Raw genomic sequence first — 14,688 nt, forward strand, 5'->3', positions numbered from 1 at the left:
AATCTCAAATGATGTTACAAGTTGGTGACCAGAAAAAGCATGGTGTAGGATTGTCAGAGCTCCCGCTGGCCGCAGCAAGGCTCGGGGTGTTAGCCACAAGTGTTGTGGAAGGGTGAGACAATGCGAGGTTCTTCATAGGGCTGGAGTTGCTAGTCATGGATGTTGGTAATTTCCTTGTTCCTGGACATAACTTATAATAATCTCTCCGCAGCAGACTGTGCTCTTATTAAACCCCGCTTATTGAGTTGTAGTAATGCATTGTGATTGTAAACATCATTACAGTGAGACGGAAATGAGAAGTAATTGGTTAGATTATTCCTTTACCGAAAAAGTAACGCAGTTACTGATACCATTAATTTGTAACCCCGTCACTCCCAACACTGTGACATACATACTCTGTGTGATCTATAGAGCAAGTCATAAACTAGTAGAGTTTAATAAACCTCTTTAAACTTTGCAGTGACACTCAGACATAAGTAAACAAAGCCTAACAAAATTAAGCTTTTTTCCCATTTTTATATATGACAAAAAACTGCTAAATTATTTAAAAAATCACTGTCATCCATATAGTGTGGAGCAATCGGAGGTTGTTTTAGAATACCATACTGCATACGTTGTGTATTTGTATATATGTATTTGTAGTTGCAAAGAAAAATTGTCTGTTAAACTGTAATTTTCAGGAAAGCTTTTATTGAAAATATCACTGATGCCGAGATAAATTTGTTTAATTGCAGTTTCTGAAGAAATCTCACAGTATCTGTAATGATTTTGTGAAGAAAATAAATAGAACTGATTAAACACCAACAATCTTTTTAGGCCAGTTTCAGTGTTTCTTGAACCATGACGCCGATTCCATCAAAAACTTTGTGAAAGGGAGCATTGCACATGAAGGCACAGGTAGTGACCAGCCTGTTTTTGACGTCAACATGAGCTTCATCCACATCTTTGTTCACATGTTTGCAGCCCATGTCCTTCATAGCTCCTGCTGTCTGAGCATACGGCCACCTGAAGATGAAAACACAGTGAATGTTCACACAGAATATCTGAATAAATCTCTCTTCAAAGGCTAGATAGAGTAATACTCACTTTTCACACTGTTTGTCCTGCCCCACGGTGAGCTCACAGCCGGGCAGCAGCTTTGCAGCCAGGACAGGAGAAATGCAACACATGCCCAGAGGCTTTCCAGCTTTGTGGAAATCCTTGATGAGCTTCTCCAGATGTGGCTGGATGGTGCAGTTCTTGTTCTTCACGGCCCAGTCGCTCAGGTTCTTAGCCACACCAAACCCTCCTAAAGGAGCACCAAAGGATTTATTCAGAAAAAGACATTTAACACAGAAGTTTCTCACACCTGCTTCTGGGTTTATATAAAGTCATCTCACCTGGAATGATGGCAGCATCAAACGCTGAGACATCCAGCTTGGCCAGATCTGTCACCTCGCCCCTGGCAATACGGGCGCTTTCCTGCAGGATGTTCCTCTTCTCCCCGGTAGGTTTCCCCTCACAGTGATTCACAACGTGCATCTGATCTGCATCTGGAGCAAACATCTGCACCTGATAGCAAACAACAAACATGGTACATTTTCTAAAAACACTTAAACCTCTCCTGGTTTTCCATCAACACAACATTTTGACAGATAAATACACTTTTCTTGGCCTTACTTTCGCTCCGGCACGACTCAGATGGACCAGGACAGCCGAGGCCTCGTGGATCTCTGTGCCATCGTAGACTCCACAGCCTGATAGAATAACTGCAACACGCTTCGCCATGATTACTGAAAAACACACACATAGATATGTTAACCTAGTCAAAGCGAGGTCCTTTAAAGTACCAAAAGTGCCCTAAATCATTCATGGTAGGGCTTGAATTTCTTTTTTTTCTCCATTTGGCAAGTAGGTTTAGACTGAGAGATGGCCACTTGGCAGCTGCTGCATGTTCAAATAAAACATTTATAGAGCCAGGTGTGAAATGAGTCTCAGGAGTGCTGCAGCTAGTTAGCAGCACCACCTGACTCTATGTTTTTCATTTTGTGTGAAATTGTATTAGTGGAAATGAATAATCTTTGGCTCTATTACAGTTTTTCTCAGTTGCTAAAACTCTAAATCTTACTGTCTCAACCAAACGCTCAGTTGCCTGAACCCACTGATTGAATCAGTCACTCTTTTGGCAAAACCATAAGCACCATAAGCACTTGCTAACACATTTCATTGTGATGCACCTGTGTTGCATAATGGTGAGCGCTGGTGGCAACAGTCAACCACAGTTAAAGCACAGGTGTCACCGGTTGAACAGAACAACTCAAAATTTTACACACCTGTGGCCAATGATGTGAGGGAACATACTATATATGTCAGTTCAGAGAGCACTGCTTTGTGAGGCACTACAATGGATAGAAATCTGAAGTATATATCCAGACACATTCACTGTTGATTACTGTAAGCAGTGATTCGCTGTAATGGCCTAAAACACTTTTTCTGTATAACGTATAAAACTATATTTATTTCTACAGAGAGTCTTTCAACTGGATGCAATGGAAAGACCCCATGAATACATCTACATGGATGAAGCTAGGTTTAATCGCGCCAAAAGGAGAAGGAGAGCCCATAACGTGATTGGGCAATGGGCCATTGTTGGTGTCCCTGGGCAGCATGGTGGCAATGTCGCATTATGTGCTGGCCTAAGTATTCAGGGGATTTTCCACAATCATGCCAACCTGGGGCCTTGCAATACTCACCAGCTCCTCATTTTCCTCAATCACATGTGAGATGCTCTGTTAGGGCAGCAGAATGAACATCCCATCTATGTTGTTGTTTGGGACAATGTGAGTTTTCACAGACCCCTCCAGGTTAGAGAGTGCTTCAATGTGAACCACGTTTTTTTCAATCGTTGCCTTCCACTGTATTCCCCTTTCCTGAACCCCATAGAAGAATTCTTCTCCTCATGGCGGTGAAAGGTATATGAACGCCAACCTTACACCACGGTAAATTTCTTACAAGCCATGGAACCAGCCTGTAGTGAGATAGTTGTGGAGGCATGCCAAGCCTGGATACAGTATGCCAGAGGTTTTTTTTCCCATGTTGCCAGGCCAGACAAAATGTGACCTGTGTGTCCAGGGGGCAGGTCTATGGCTCCTCACAATCACTATTGCATATTTTTATGGAGAAACCTTGTATACAAAAGCGCGCTCACACTCAGACCCACAGGTGTTTAGATTCAGGTGTTAACAGATAGACAAATGTTCTACATTTAGCCGCATTTACCGCTAAATACATTTGCATTAATAATACCATGCACTTTTGGTAAAAAAGTTGGTAATATGAATGTTTCTGCAGGTGTAGAAGCAAGCAGGGTGTTATCTTGTATTCTCTTCATCCTTATTTCTTTCCACCATTCTATTCTCCTTCTCTGCCCTTTTCCTTTTTGAAATATGTCTTAGCAATTGAGAAAAAATGTTCATCAACTGTTGGTAACCAATTTCTACAGGTTTTCTGTGAACCAAAATTTATAATTATGTTTTTGAGATAACAAATTATGCCCTTTTAATCAATCAAAATTATTCTGAGGTTAATAGCAGTTTTTTCACATGTTAAATGCTAAAGTGTTAAATTAAGAATAATTATTTAAATTGGTCAAATGGTGTTTTAGAAGACTAGGCAACATTCATCCAGTGGGAGATTGTTCATTTTAGTTGTTGGAGATTTGACTTGGACTTGGAAAAAATTACTTGTTAACACCACTTTCCAAATTTAGTTTGTCCCATTAGACACTGTCTAAAGCAGGGGTCCCCAAACCCCCAAATCGAGTCCCAGAGAGCGTTTTCTCCAGACTGCAAAGCATTTTCTCATTTGCTATGCAGATATAGACATTTTATTTCTGTCGGCTGCCATGTCTGTCATTTGAACGGGCGCGATGGGCAGCTATGTGGGTCGGCAACATTTTGGTCCACAACCTGAGCCTGATGGTGGTGGCAATGCACCACATTGTTGTATGCCAACCGCCAGAAGACGACAAAGAAGAAGAAGCTCTGCAGGGGGTTCTAGGCATAGCTATTAATACGTACATACACAAGTCCTGTCCCAATAATCGCACTCCCACCCTTGTTTCCCTCAATTAATAGGTTCGAGTGCATAATGTGTCCCAATTCTCCAGATTGGTCTTTCGCCCCGACCCCTTTGGGCCCTTGATCCACACTTCAGCTAAGGGCACATCTAAGCAGACTTAGCCAAAGTATATTAGCCACAATTCATTGCTGCATGCAACGTTTTGAGCAAAAACCAATAACAACCATCAAATCAGAATATTAAGAACTGCCTAAAGTTTAGAAAGCAAGCCGAGGTGCAAGTCGATGACATAACCCCCACTGTCCCAATCCTTCAATTTTGCATGCTTGTAACCTGCACACTTCAACCCCAACAAGCACTTTTACAAAGTACACACTTCAGTGGCATAGGGTGTAGTGTGGGTATTGGGACAGGGCCATAATACTGTATGTATACGTATTAATCTCTATGGTCTCAGAAGGTGAGGCTCCACTCCACTCGGTCTCTCTCTTCTCTGTACAGTACCAGTTGTGTTTCCACTGACCCACTGATGGCTGGAGCTATGGCGGTTCTACCTACAGCCGTCAGTGTAGTGTGCTGTGGCGCTATTAACGTTACTGTTAATAGCTGCTAAGTTACTAGCTTGGGAGCTCATGCTCCGATTACAGTGACTTGGAGGTGAACAGATGAGTGAGTAAAAGAAGATGGCTTTGTCAAAAATACATAAAGTGGACTATGAAAATCACACATTTAAAGATGAATGAAAAGAAGCATACACTTTCCTTTTAACTTCTGACGGGTGCAAGGGCAGTCTGCCTCATATGTTCTGAATCAGTTGGACTTATAAAAAGTGGAAATCTAAAGAGACATAATGAAACATAGGAACTTCAACCACAGCTATCCACCTGGTAGGACAAGGAGAATAAATTAACTGAGGGGACAATATGAGTGAGTTACACGGCTGATAGCACAGTCTCTCACGGCACAACAGCGAACAAACGAGTGTTCATTGTGAGCACGGTGGATGTTAGGAAAACACGAAAAGCCTTTTCCTGACTGGGAAATGATCAGAGAGTGCATAGAAGTTGTGGCAGAAACACTTTTAAATGGAAAAGAAGGACAACTTAAGGAAAAGGTTAAACAAATTGCCATGCTTGCTACAAACTCAAGGAGAACAGAACTGTTAAACCAAGATGTACAGACCCAGTTCGACAGTGCCATTCAGAGTGTGTTTAGTATTGGTACTTAAATTGGATTGCACTTCTGTAGAAGAGATGATATCATGGGCATATGAATAATTGATCAGTAGTTAAAAAACAAAAACTCTAAATGTCAAATAAATATGAAATAAAATGAAAGAAAATATGTATGTCAGTTGATAGGTTCAACACAAAAATTACTTGTTTAGTAATACAGGTTATGGTTATTCTTTTTAACCCACTTTTTGGTAGCCATAACGTTAGACAATCTCTTTAACCCAGTTTTTACGGGTAAATACCTAAATAGATGAAACCCTTATTTTAATAAATTAAAAGGCAAACGGATCGGGAGCATAGATTACTTACCTTATTAGGTTTTTGTAGCAGGCTGTTTATCCTGTTGTGGAACACAGTAGTGTGTGTAGAAGTCTTTAGTGTTGATTTGAAGGCTGATCTCCGACCGAAGCGTTTTTATAGTCCCCCCCGCTCGCTCGGTCTCCTCCCACCAACTTGCGGTCCAGCACGGTGTTGGTTACAAACATGGGTTTAATGGTTAATATGTGAGATAAAAATGTCGAATCATTGCTCTGAATGACTGTTTCCCCAGCTGTGGTGACGCCAAGATAAAGAGGTGTTTAAGCACACCCTTTCAGACGCACGAGTTCTGTAAAGTTGCGCAAAAAAGGAAAATGAATCAAGTTTAATTACGTCACTACGAAAAGCAAAAATGAAATGTGTGGGATTCAAGGGCATTTAAGAAGATTTAAGAATAAAAACAATATTTTTTCAGGAAAACTGGACTTAAAACTGGAGAACAGCCTCTTGTCCTCCTGCCTATTTCAGTAGGATTATTCCCAGTAATTTCACAGGAAAGCGCAGCTCCAGTCTTCTGTGTTTATGTGACTCACAGGGGTATCAAAGTTCCGCTCACATCGTCAGAGCAGCACTGCTGCTATGGCTCAGTCCAACTCAATTTATGTGTCCGTCGGCATCCTGGGCATTTTAGGAGGTAAGCCTTCAAGTTTACATGATTAACATTTCTGTTTACTTTTAGAGAACATTTTTTGAGTGTTCAAGGGACCCAGGAGATCTATATGATTAGATGTCTCACTTTGTAAATTATATTTAAAGAACTGATACTTCAAAGTTCATAGTTTTAGTTACTTCATAGTTATATCAATAATTACCTTATTTAGATGCATATCAAAGTTACTGTGCATTATCATTAATTAGTTAATGAATGTAAAGTTGTTTTATAATTCGACATGACAAGGAAGCATTTGTCATAAATCCTCCAGAAATAAATGTATTCAACTCTAAAACGTACTTTATAACTTAACGTTTTGTAAAATGTGCTTGAATGTCATATGTTTTTATCAAATATTTTCTTGTTTGTTATGCTGTTACACTGAATAATTATATATATATATATATATATATATATATATATATATATATATATATATATATATATATATATATATATATATATATATATATATATATATATGTATGTATATATCAGTGGGATAGCCAGAAATTACTTTTCAGCCAGAATAGGTGGGCCAAATAATTATAATTGAATGTACGTTTATTCTTAAGTTCCACTTTTGCTTCAACAGATATGTGTCTCCATATACTAGAAACCAACAGAAACAGCTTTGAACAAAGCACTCAGGCCAAATAAAACATAGTAAACCTGTAACACAAGTACCGCTTACTGACATAGTAAATAAATAATAAAAACTCCAACACAGGCACCACTGTGTCATTTGTTTGATCAGGTTCCTCGTTTAAAAAAAAAACAAAAAAAAACGCAATAAAATAATGATATTACAAGCACTAACACAAAACAACTCAAAGTTCCAAAACCAGCATTGCAAGAATGTGATAACCATCACTGTATGTTACAGCAACGCTCCCATAACCTGTTACAAAATTGTCCAACAAAAAAACTGAATCAAAATTAAAAAATGTGGGCCCACCTTTACAGTTGTAATAATACATCTGTCTACAAGACAAGGCAAAGTCGCCGGGGTTTACTGTTGAAGATGGATATTATTTCATTATAATCCAAAGAGTCAGACAGACTTCGTTCAAAAGACAAAAGAGCAAAGTTGTTCAAGCGTGGAGTTGAGATCGAGGCCCTCAGTCTTGATTTTGTTCAATTTGTAGTTGAGAAAAGTCTTTCCACAGTACATTAAGTGATCAGCAGGGTTATGAGAATGTAGAAAGCAACAAACCTGCAGCTAACATTAGTCCATAGGTGTCCTCTTTAAACCTACAGTTCAGCTCTGTTACCTGTCTATCACAAACTGCATTTCACATATGTCCTAAATCAGCATTACTTCCAACACTGGAAGACTTCCTCAAAGAAGTTGTCACCACAGTGTCCTTCAATCTCTCATTTTCCTTTGTCTCAAGGAAACAACATGCAGTAATATCAGTCTTGCTCATCGGTCCTTCAGTTAATTTCAGCACTTTGTCAAAATCTCCATCTGTATTTCATCTGAACTTGGAAAAACTGACTTTCAGACATCCAATCAGACTCATACAGTCTGACACACATAAGGAAGGAGTCCTTTAGTTGCAAAGTCAGAAATATCAAATAGTTTTTTAAATGTCACAAGCAAAAAGATAAACTTTTTGGTCTGAATTTACTTCAATAGAGACTCTCCTTCCAGCTTTGTCTGTCCATTTTCCTCTGAAAATTCAGAAAGAGTTTCAAGAATTACATCGAGTAGCTGCAGTGTTTTGCTCACAGAACCTGACTTTAAACTCCATCAGTGGCTCTCTCCAGCTCAATCAGCTTACTGAAGGAGTGCATTTCTTTTTGCAACTGCATAAACCATGTATGTCTGCGGGCTCCAGACATGAAGCTATGAAGCTGATTGACACTGTCAGAAAAAGTTTAGATGTTTCCTGATACTTGAGCAACAGTCCATGCGAGTTACAGTGCACATAAACAGTGTGCGGGAACAGTTGCTTCAGAAGTACATGCACTCGACCTCTGTTTCCCGACATCATAGATGCCCCATCAAAACAAAATCCTATGGAAACGGATGGATTAAGCTCCAGGGGTTCCAGGACGTCCAGGATCTTCCTTGAAATTCCTTCAGCAAACATATCATCTGTGTCAGTATATCCAAGAGCTCGCTCCTTTATCAGCCCACCATGAATGAAACAGAGACAAACAGCTTTAATCTCAAGTTTAGATTGGTCTTTGTACTCACCTGCTATTATGGCATAATATGTGGATTCATGTAATTCCTTTCAAATTTTTCTAAGTAATAATGAAGCGGCACATTGTTTCAGTTCATTCAGAATGTCGGGACTCATCAGGGTGGCACTGGCTGGAAGCTGTTGAAGCATGTTTTCAACTTCAGGATTATATTTGGAGATCAGCTTGAAAATTTCCAGAAGGTTTCCGCTGTTTAGCTTCTTCTGTTTCTCTGTGCCCCCTAAGAGGAATGTCCTGTTTGGCACACATCATAACAATATCCAACACCACCTTGACATGCTGACGGTTTCTTTCAACAAATGTGGTGTTTCCACCATCTCTGTGCATTTGGTTTAATACACTCCTGCGGCTCTTAGGCGCATAACTTTCTACGTATGCCGCCAGTTTACTGACAGGTAGAACATGTGTGATATGTGATGTCATCGGTCACCAGGTCCTCCATTCTTTGTTTTTTGAAAAACTTTTAAATGGACACTTGTTTTGTCATTTCTAAATTGCCTTTGTCACTACAGGTCACAGTAGCATTAGCAAAACACGCACACAATTAGCGCTAGCTTGCCTTCAGAGTTCAGAAGTCAAACAGTCAATGACAGCAAGTCTTGCAAAGATGGAATTACCTCCTCCAATTACCACCACCCATATATGCTGTTAATTAAAATTTTATTCTGTTTCATTTTATTTTCTTTTATGATGACTTTAAGCAACATCGGTGAAAAATGAAACAAAATGATATATATAATTTGTGCTTCTTTTTTCAAAAAAGCCATGGTACAAAATGGGTGGGTCTAGGCCCATCTAGGCCCACCCATAGCCACGCCCCTGATATACCACTAGACAAAAGACTAGTGGTACTTGGCTTAACAAAGATTGTGGTCATTATTACTGTGGATATTATGGTTGGTAAGCCTTTGTCTTTATTTCAGGAGAGAACATACAATGTTGAATTTTTATTTTAATTGGGGGCATTGTTTTCATTAAATTATGTCAGAAAAATAATTGTGTACTTTACTTTCAGGTTCTCTCCTGCTGTTAGTGAACAGCTATGGCAGCTCTCCTGAAAAAGACTTGATCCCCCACACTGCACTGGGGATATTACTCCTCATCATTTCAGCCCTGGTAGCTTTCACAGGTTTGTTTTCAACATGTTTCTCCTAACAGATTTATATTTCCTGCTTGTTTCTGCCCCCTGACCCTGACTTGCTCTTTCCAGGTGTCCATCACAGTCTGTCCCACTCCCAGCTGTTTTCCAGTCTGTGTCTGACCGTCTCTGCTCTGTGGTGTGGGTTGGGTCTGGTCTACATCCTGATAGGACAGAGTGTGCTGCCGCTCTCTGAGCTGAAATCTTCTCTGATCCCTGGTCTGGCAGCATTTACGTTAGCCCTGTTCATCATAGGCACTGTTGCCCTCTTTGTGAAGAAACCAGTTCTACTGGTCATAGCTGTCAGCATTTCCTTAGCCTGTGCCCATCAAATCGCTGGTCTGTCAGATTCAGGGTATGGTCAGTCTGCCACCGCTGCAAACTACCTTCTGGTTTGTCTTGTTTGTGCTTATTTTGGCTTTGGACGTCTGCTGTCCACCATCACACAGGGTAAAGTGAGACCTCCAGGTACAGTCATGAAACAGATATTTGAGCTGAAAACAGAGCAGAACCAGAGCTGCAGTGATGTAGTCAGTGTAGGTTTGGTGATGAACTTGTTATCTGCCTCTGTAATAGCCTGTCCCCTGTTAGGTGTGGTCCCTCAACTCTCTGTTGGCCATGTCCCCTGGCTTTGGACAGCTGGAGTCTTCCAGCTTGGCATGTGTGTCCTCTTTTACCGAGCTATGGACACACTAGCTGCGACTTTCTATGGTTTTACATCCCTGCTTAAATTTGCTGAGGGTTACAGCGCTCTGTTATCTTTGTACTCTATTCAGCCGTTCTCCCCTGTTCCCTTCCTGGTTGTTTTTGCAGTTCTTTTCTCCGTCCTGGCACTGTTCAGCTGTCAGAAGAGCTTATTGGAAGGCATCTACCAGTTATTCTTTGTAGCTTATTGTATTTCCATCGCGGCCCAGCCTCAAGGCTTCTTCCAAGCAGGCACTCAGGGTGTGCAGGTTGCTATCTTTGTAGCTACTGCTGGAGTGCTTTTTGTAACCACATTTAACATGGTCTCCAGTACCAGGATTCCTACTGGGCAAAGCCACTTCAAAACTGTAGTAACCAGAATTTGGAGTATTACTCTCAGGGCTCTCGATAAAGAACAACATACGCCTCACCTGGGCTACTCCAAGTATGCAGATGCAGAGGTGTTAGGCCATGCCTGCAATGTTCTGGCGGCTTTTGCCATCACAGCCACAGTTGGGGACAGGAACCCTCTGGCTGTGCTGGTTCTGCCCTGGGCAGTGATGGCTGGGGGAGTGTTGCAGCTCCTGTGCGGCTCCGTTGCATTCGCCCGGGGTAAAACCTTTGAGAGCACAGCCTTCATTCTCTATGGGTTGATGTGGACGGTGTGGGGGTTGACACGATTTGGTGGTCTTTACGGTGAGACCAGAGGCTTCAATGTTGCTCTTGGGATCATTTGCTTCATGTTGTTTAACCTTCTGGTGACAATTGCAGCATTGTTTTTGAATGTTGCCTGGTTTGTCTACGCTTTTACATTCCAGCTCATCCTCATTAGCTTCCTGCTGGATGCAATAGGTGCACTGCCTTATGGTTACGATATTGGCGTCACAATCATCTTTGGTCTTATCAGTTTTTATTGTTTCTTGGTGCACCTTTTTAACAGCACCTTCCAGTCCCCCCAAATGCCCTTAGGAAGACCTTTAGTCAAGCTAGGTGGGGTCAGAGGAGGAGCAGCGGTCTGTCCGCATGTACCAGCTCGCAAAGCAACATCTGTACAACAGATAGCAGGTGAGAAATAAAAGATAATGTTAGTAGTTTTTAGTTTAATCTCTTTACATGTTTGACTTGAGCTCAGTTTTTCTTCTGCTCTGTATTTTTGTGGATGTAGAAATCATGAAAAATGGAGGCATCTGTGGAATGCCAACTGACACTGTCTACGTGCTGGTAGCTGCCTGCAACAGGCCGGATGCAGTGATCAAAGCTTACAAGTAAGTTTCATTGTCGGGAAGCTGTCTATGAGTGTCACAGTTTTCTTGTTTCCTCTGACTGGTCTTTGCTGTTTAAATTCAGGGTAAAGAAGCAGGCTCAGGACCGACCCATGTCCATGTGGATCTCTTCTGTAAAGCAGCTGGAACCTGTTAGACACCTACTAAGTCCCCTGCTCCTGGACTTCATGGAGGCTGCGTGGCCTTCATCTATCAGCATGGTCATACCCAGAGGTGGGTTATTTCTATTTGCATGACAAACACTTTGCAAATCTGTTGCCTGGTCCTAAGTGTGGTGAGTACTATAATTGATTCTTTATGCTAACAGGCCCGTGGTTGGACATATTTGGTTTGGGAGATGCTGCCATACACATCGGGACTCCACAAAGCATTGCCATCAGAAGCCCAGACTGTGCAGTAGCCACACATCTTATTAATCTGGTAAAATCCAAGGTTATGGTTCAATGCCCATCTCGGTTTAAATAAAAACAATCTTGCATACCCATTAATAACATTGTTTTATTTCTGAAAGGTGGGTCCAATTGCAGTAACCTCAGCCAACCCCACAGGGGAGGCAGACACAACTCATCATAACCAGGTTTATGCCAAACTGGGAAAAAAGGTAATAACCATGACTTACTTGATAGGTTCCGCAGAGGAAACATTTTTCTTGTTTATGTAGTAAATATCAGTTTTGTTGGTTAGGTGGAAGGGGTGTTGTGTGATGGATCCTCCCCAGAAAATATTGCATCTACTGTGGTTGACTGCACCAAGATTGAAACTGGACAAATTGGTTTCTTCAGAGTGGGCCTCATTCCAAAATCCAAGGTAATATCGACAACATTTCTCATGTTCTCTCCATGTAGATGAAACCATTTTATTTTAGTGTGATTACTTATGTTGATGCCTTCCATTTTCCCTTGCTCTTAAGGTTCTTCAGATATTTGAAGAGGTTCGAAATCGGCATAAGAGAATTTAAGTGCACCCTTTCATCAAACATTTTGACAGGTGGGCGGGACTTCCGGTGAGGGCGGGACTTCCGGTGGGGGCCATGTGCGCGCCATGTGGTTGCCATGTGGGCAGGGGGGTGTGTCCAAGGGGCGTAACAGTGGATGTTGATTGGTTGTCGTCATTAGGGGCGATACCTTAAATGAGTCAATTAAAACACAGGGGTGTGTTTAAGGGTGTTACGGGGAAGGCCTTAAATGAGCCAATTAAAACACACAGGGGTGTGTTTAAGGGTGTTATTAATAATCTGTATGTTTTTTCAGGCGTTAATACATCTAAAAATAAAAAATAAAAAAAAAAGACATGCATCCTTTTATATTTTTAAAGGTATAATCAACTTAATGTTGACCTATCACATGAAATCTTAATAAAGGAACTGTGTAACCTGACAGAATTGTAAGTTAATTTTGCTTTACAGCAGGACCTATTTGTTGAATATATGAGCCAGTCTAAATCCGTTCAAAATAGAAAAGACCTAAAAAAGTAAATAAAAAAAAATTGTGCTTCACTACATCGATGGAACGAGAAAAACCTTCAGCTTCTGCGTCAACATACTGGAAAAGCAGCTGAAATAGGTAAGACGAATATCAGATTAACAGAAAAAAAAAAAGAACATCAGTATACTGTTTCCAAGTTACAAATTGACTAGCAATGATGTGTTTGTTTTTGAATCATGAGAGACTCCATTTTAGGAAAAAAAGAAAGGAATGATAATTTTAGTTACCTGTAGCTTTTCTAAAAAACATTTTACTTTTTCATCTTAGAGTTACAGGGGTTACAACTGTTAGGGGCGATGTCAGGAAGGGGCAGTTACGTCTGTTTCTTAGATAACATATCACCTTTGAACTCAAGAAGGGTTTTGTAAAGGAACTGTGTAACCTGACAGAATTGTAAGTTAATTTTGCTTTACAGCAGGACCTATTTGTTGAATATATGAGCCAGTCTAAATCCGTTCAAAATAGAAAAGACCTAAAAAAGTAAATAAAAAAAACAAAAAATTGTGCTTCACTACATCGATGGAACGAGAAAAACCTTCAGCTTCTGCGTCAACATACTGGAAAAGCAGCTGAAAATAGGTAAGACGAATATCAGATTAACAGAAAAAAAAAAAGAACATCAGTATACTGTTTCCAAGTTACAAATTGACTCTAGCAATGATGTGTTTGTTTTTGAATCATGAGAGACTCCATTTTAGGAAAAAAAAAAAAGGAATGATAATTTTAGTTACCTGTAGCTTTTCTAAAAAACATTTTACTTTTTCATCTTAGAGTTACAGGGGTTACAACTGTTAGGGGCGATGTCAGGAAGGGGCAGTTACGTCTGTTTCTTAGATAACATATCACCTTTGAACTCAAGAAGGGTTTTGGTCTTAAAAACATAGTCTTTGCAGTTGAGATAACACTGTCATGTTCTGGTATAAATACTGTGTGTAAATGTTGGGGCTCTGTTTTATTGGTTAACCTCAGTGTCAGGGTCTTCAAATGCTGAATGTCTTTGAACCATAACACTTGTTACATTGAAAAATACCAGTACTGACAAGAAAAAATGTCTCGAAGTCATATGGGAGCATGAGTGGATTGAAATGAAAAAATCAGACCCAGGGGTGATCAGCTTTCTTGAGAAAGTTAATGCACCCAAACCGCTATCCCCCCGGGATGCGCTGTATGGTGGACGCACCTGTCCTATGAAGTTGAGGTACACAGCGGAACCGGATGAAACTGTACACTATGTGGATTACACATCTCTGTACCCTTATGTAAACGCCAACTGCGTTTTTCCCCTCGGACACCCCACCATCATTTACAAAGATTTTGATGACCCCAGCAGCTACTTCGGTATAATCAAAGCTGTGGTCTACCCACCACGTAACCTGTTGTTCCCTGTTTTACCTTACAGAACATCCCAAGGTAAACTTGTGTTCACTCTCTGCCGCTCATGCGCTGAATTAAATAACCAGTCAGGTCCCTGCATGCATAATGATCAAGAAAGAGCTCTGACGGGAGTTTGGGCGAGTGTAGAACTATGTAAAGCTTTGGAGTGTAGTTATCGTCTTGCTAAAATCACAGAGGTGTGGCATTTTGAAAAGAGAAGTGATACAATCTTTAAAGGTTACATTCA

At 40.6% G+C, this 14,688-nt stretch overlaps 2 protein-coding genes across 2 annotated transcripts; one reads left to right on the forward strand and one right to left on the reverse strand.

Annotated features, from left to right (window-relative positions):
• Positions 1-668: 668 nt before the first annotated feature.
• si:ch211-153b23.5 (uncharacterized protein LOC321177 homolog) lies at positions 669-5,757 on the reverse strand. Its single transcript, XM_047352857.1, has 5 exons — positions 5,604-5,757; positions 1,660-1,772; positions 1,380-1,551; positions 1,087-1,288; positions 669-1,005 (listed from the first exon to the last, which is right to left on the reverse strand). The coding sequence occupies exons 2-5, from the start codon at positions 1,765-1,767 to the stop codon at positions 813-815; spliced, it is 675 nt and encodes a 224-aa protein (XP_047208813.1). The 5' UTR covers positions 1,768-1,772; positions 5,604-5,757; the 3' UTR covers positions 669-812.
• Positions 5,758-5,997: 240 nt separating this feature from the next.
• On the forward strand, positions 5,998-12,570 carry si:ch211-153b23.4 (uncharacterized protein LOC335392 homolog). The gene is made up of 9 exons (XM_047352856.1): positions 5,998-6,246; positions 9,494-9,607; positions 9,689-11,365; positions 11,466-11,565; positions 11,648-11,796; positions 11,891-12,003; positions 12,095-12,184; positions 12,268-12,390; positions 12,494-12,570. The coding sequence occupies exons 1-9, from the start codon at positions 6,192-6,194 to the stop codon at positions 12,539-12,541; spliced, it is 2,469 nt and encodes an 822-aa protein (XP_047208812.1). The 5' UTR covers positions 5,998-6,191; the 3' UTR covers positions 12,542-12,570.
• The last annotated feature ends 2,118 nt before the right edge of the window (positions 12,571-14,688 follow it).

The sequence above is a fragment of the Girardinichthys multiradiatus genome, chromosome 23, assembly GCF_021462225.1.
Source record: "Girardinichthys multiradiatus isolate DD_20200921_A chromosome 23, DD_fGirMul_XY1, whole genome shotgun sequence".
NCBI classification, from domain to species: Eukaryota; Metazoa; Chordata; class Actinopteri; order Cyprinodontiformes; family Goodeidae; genus Girardinichthys; species Girardinichthys multiradiatus.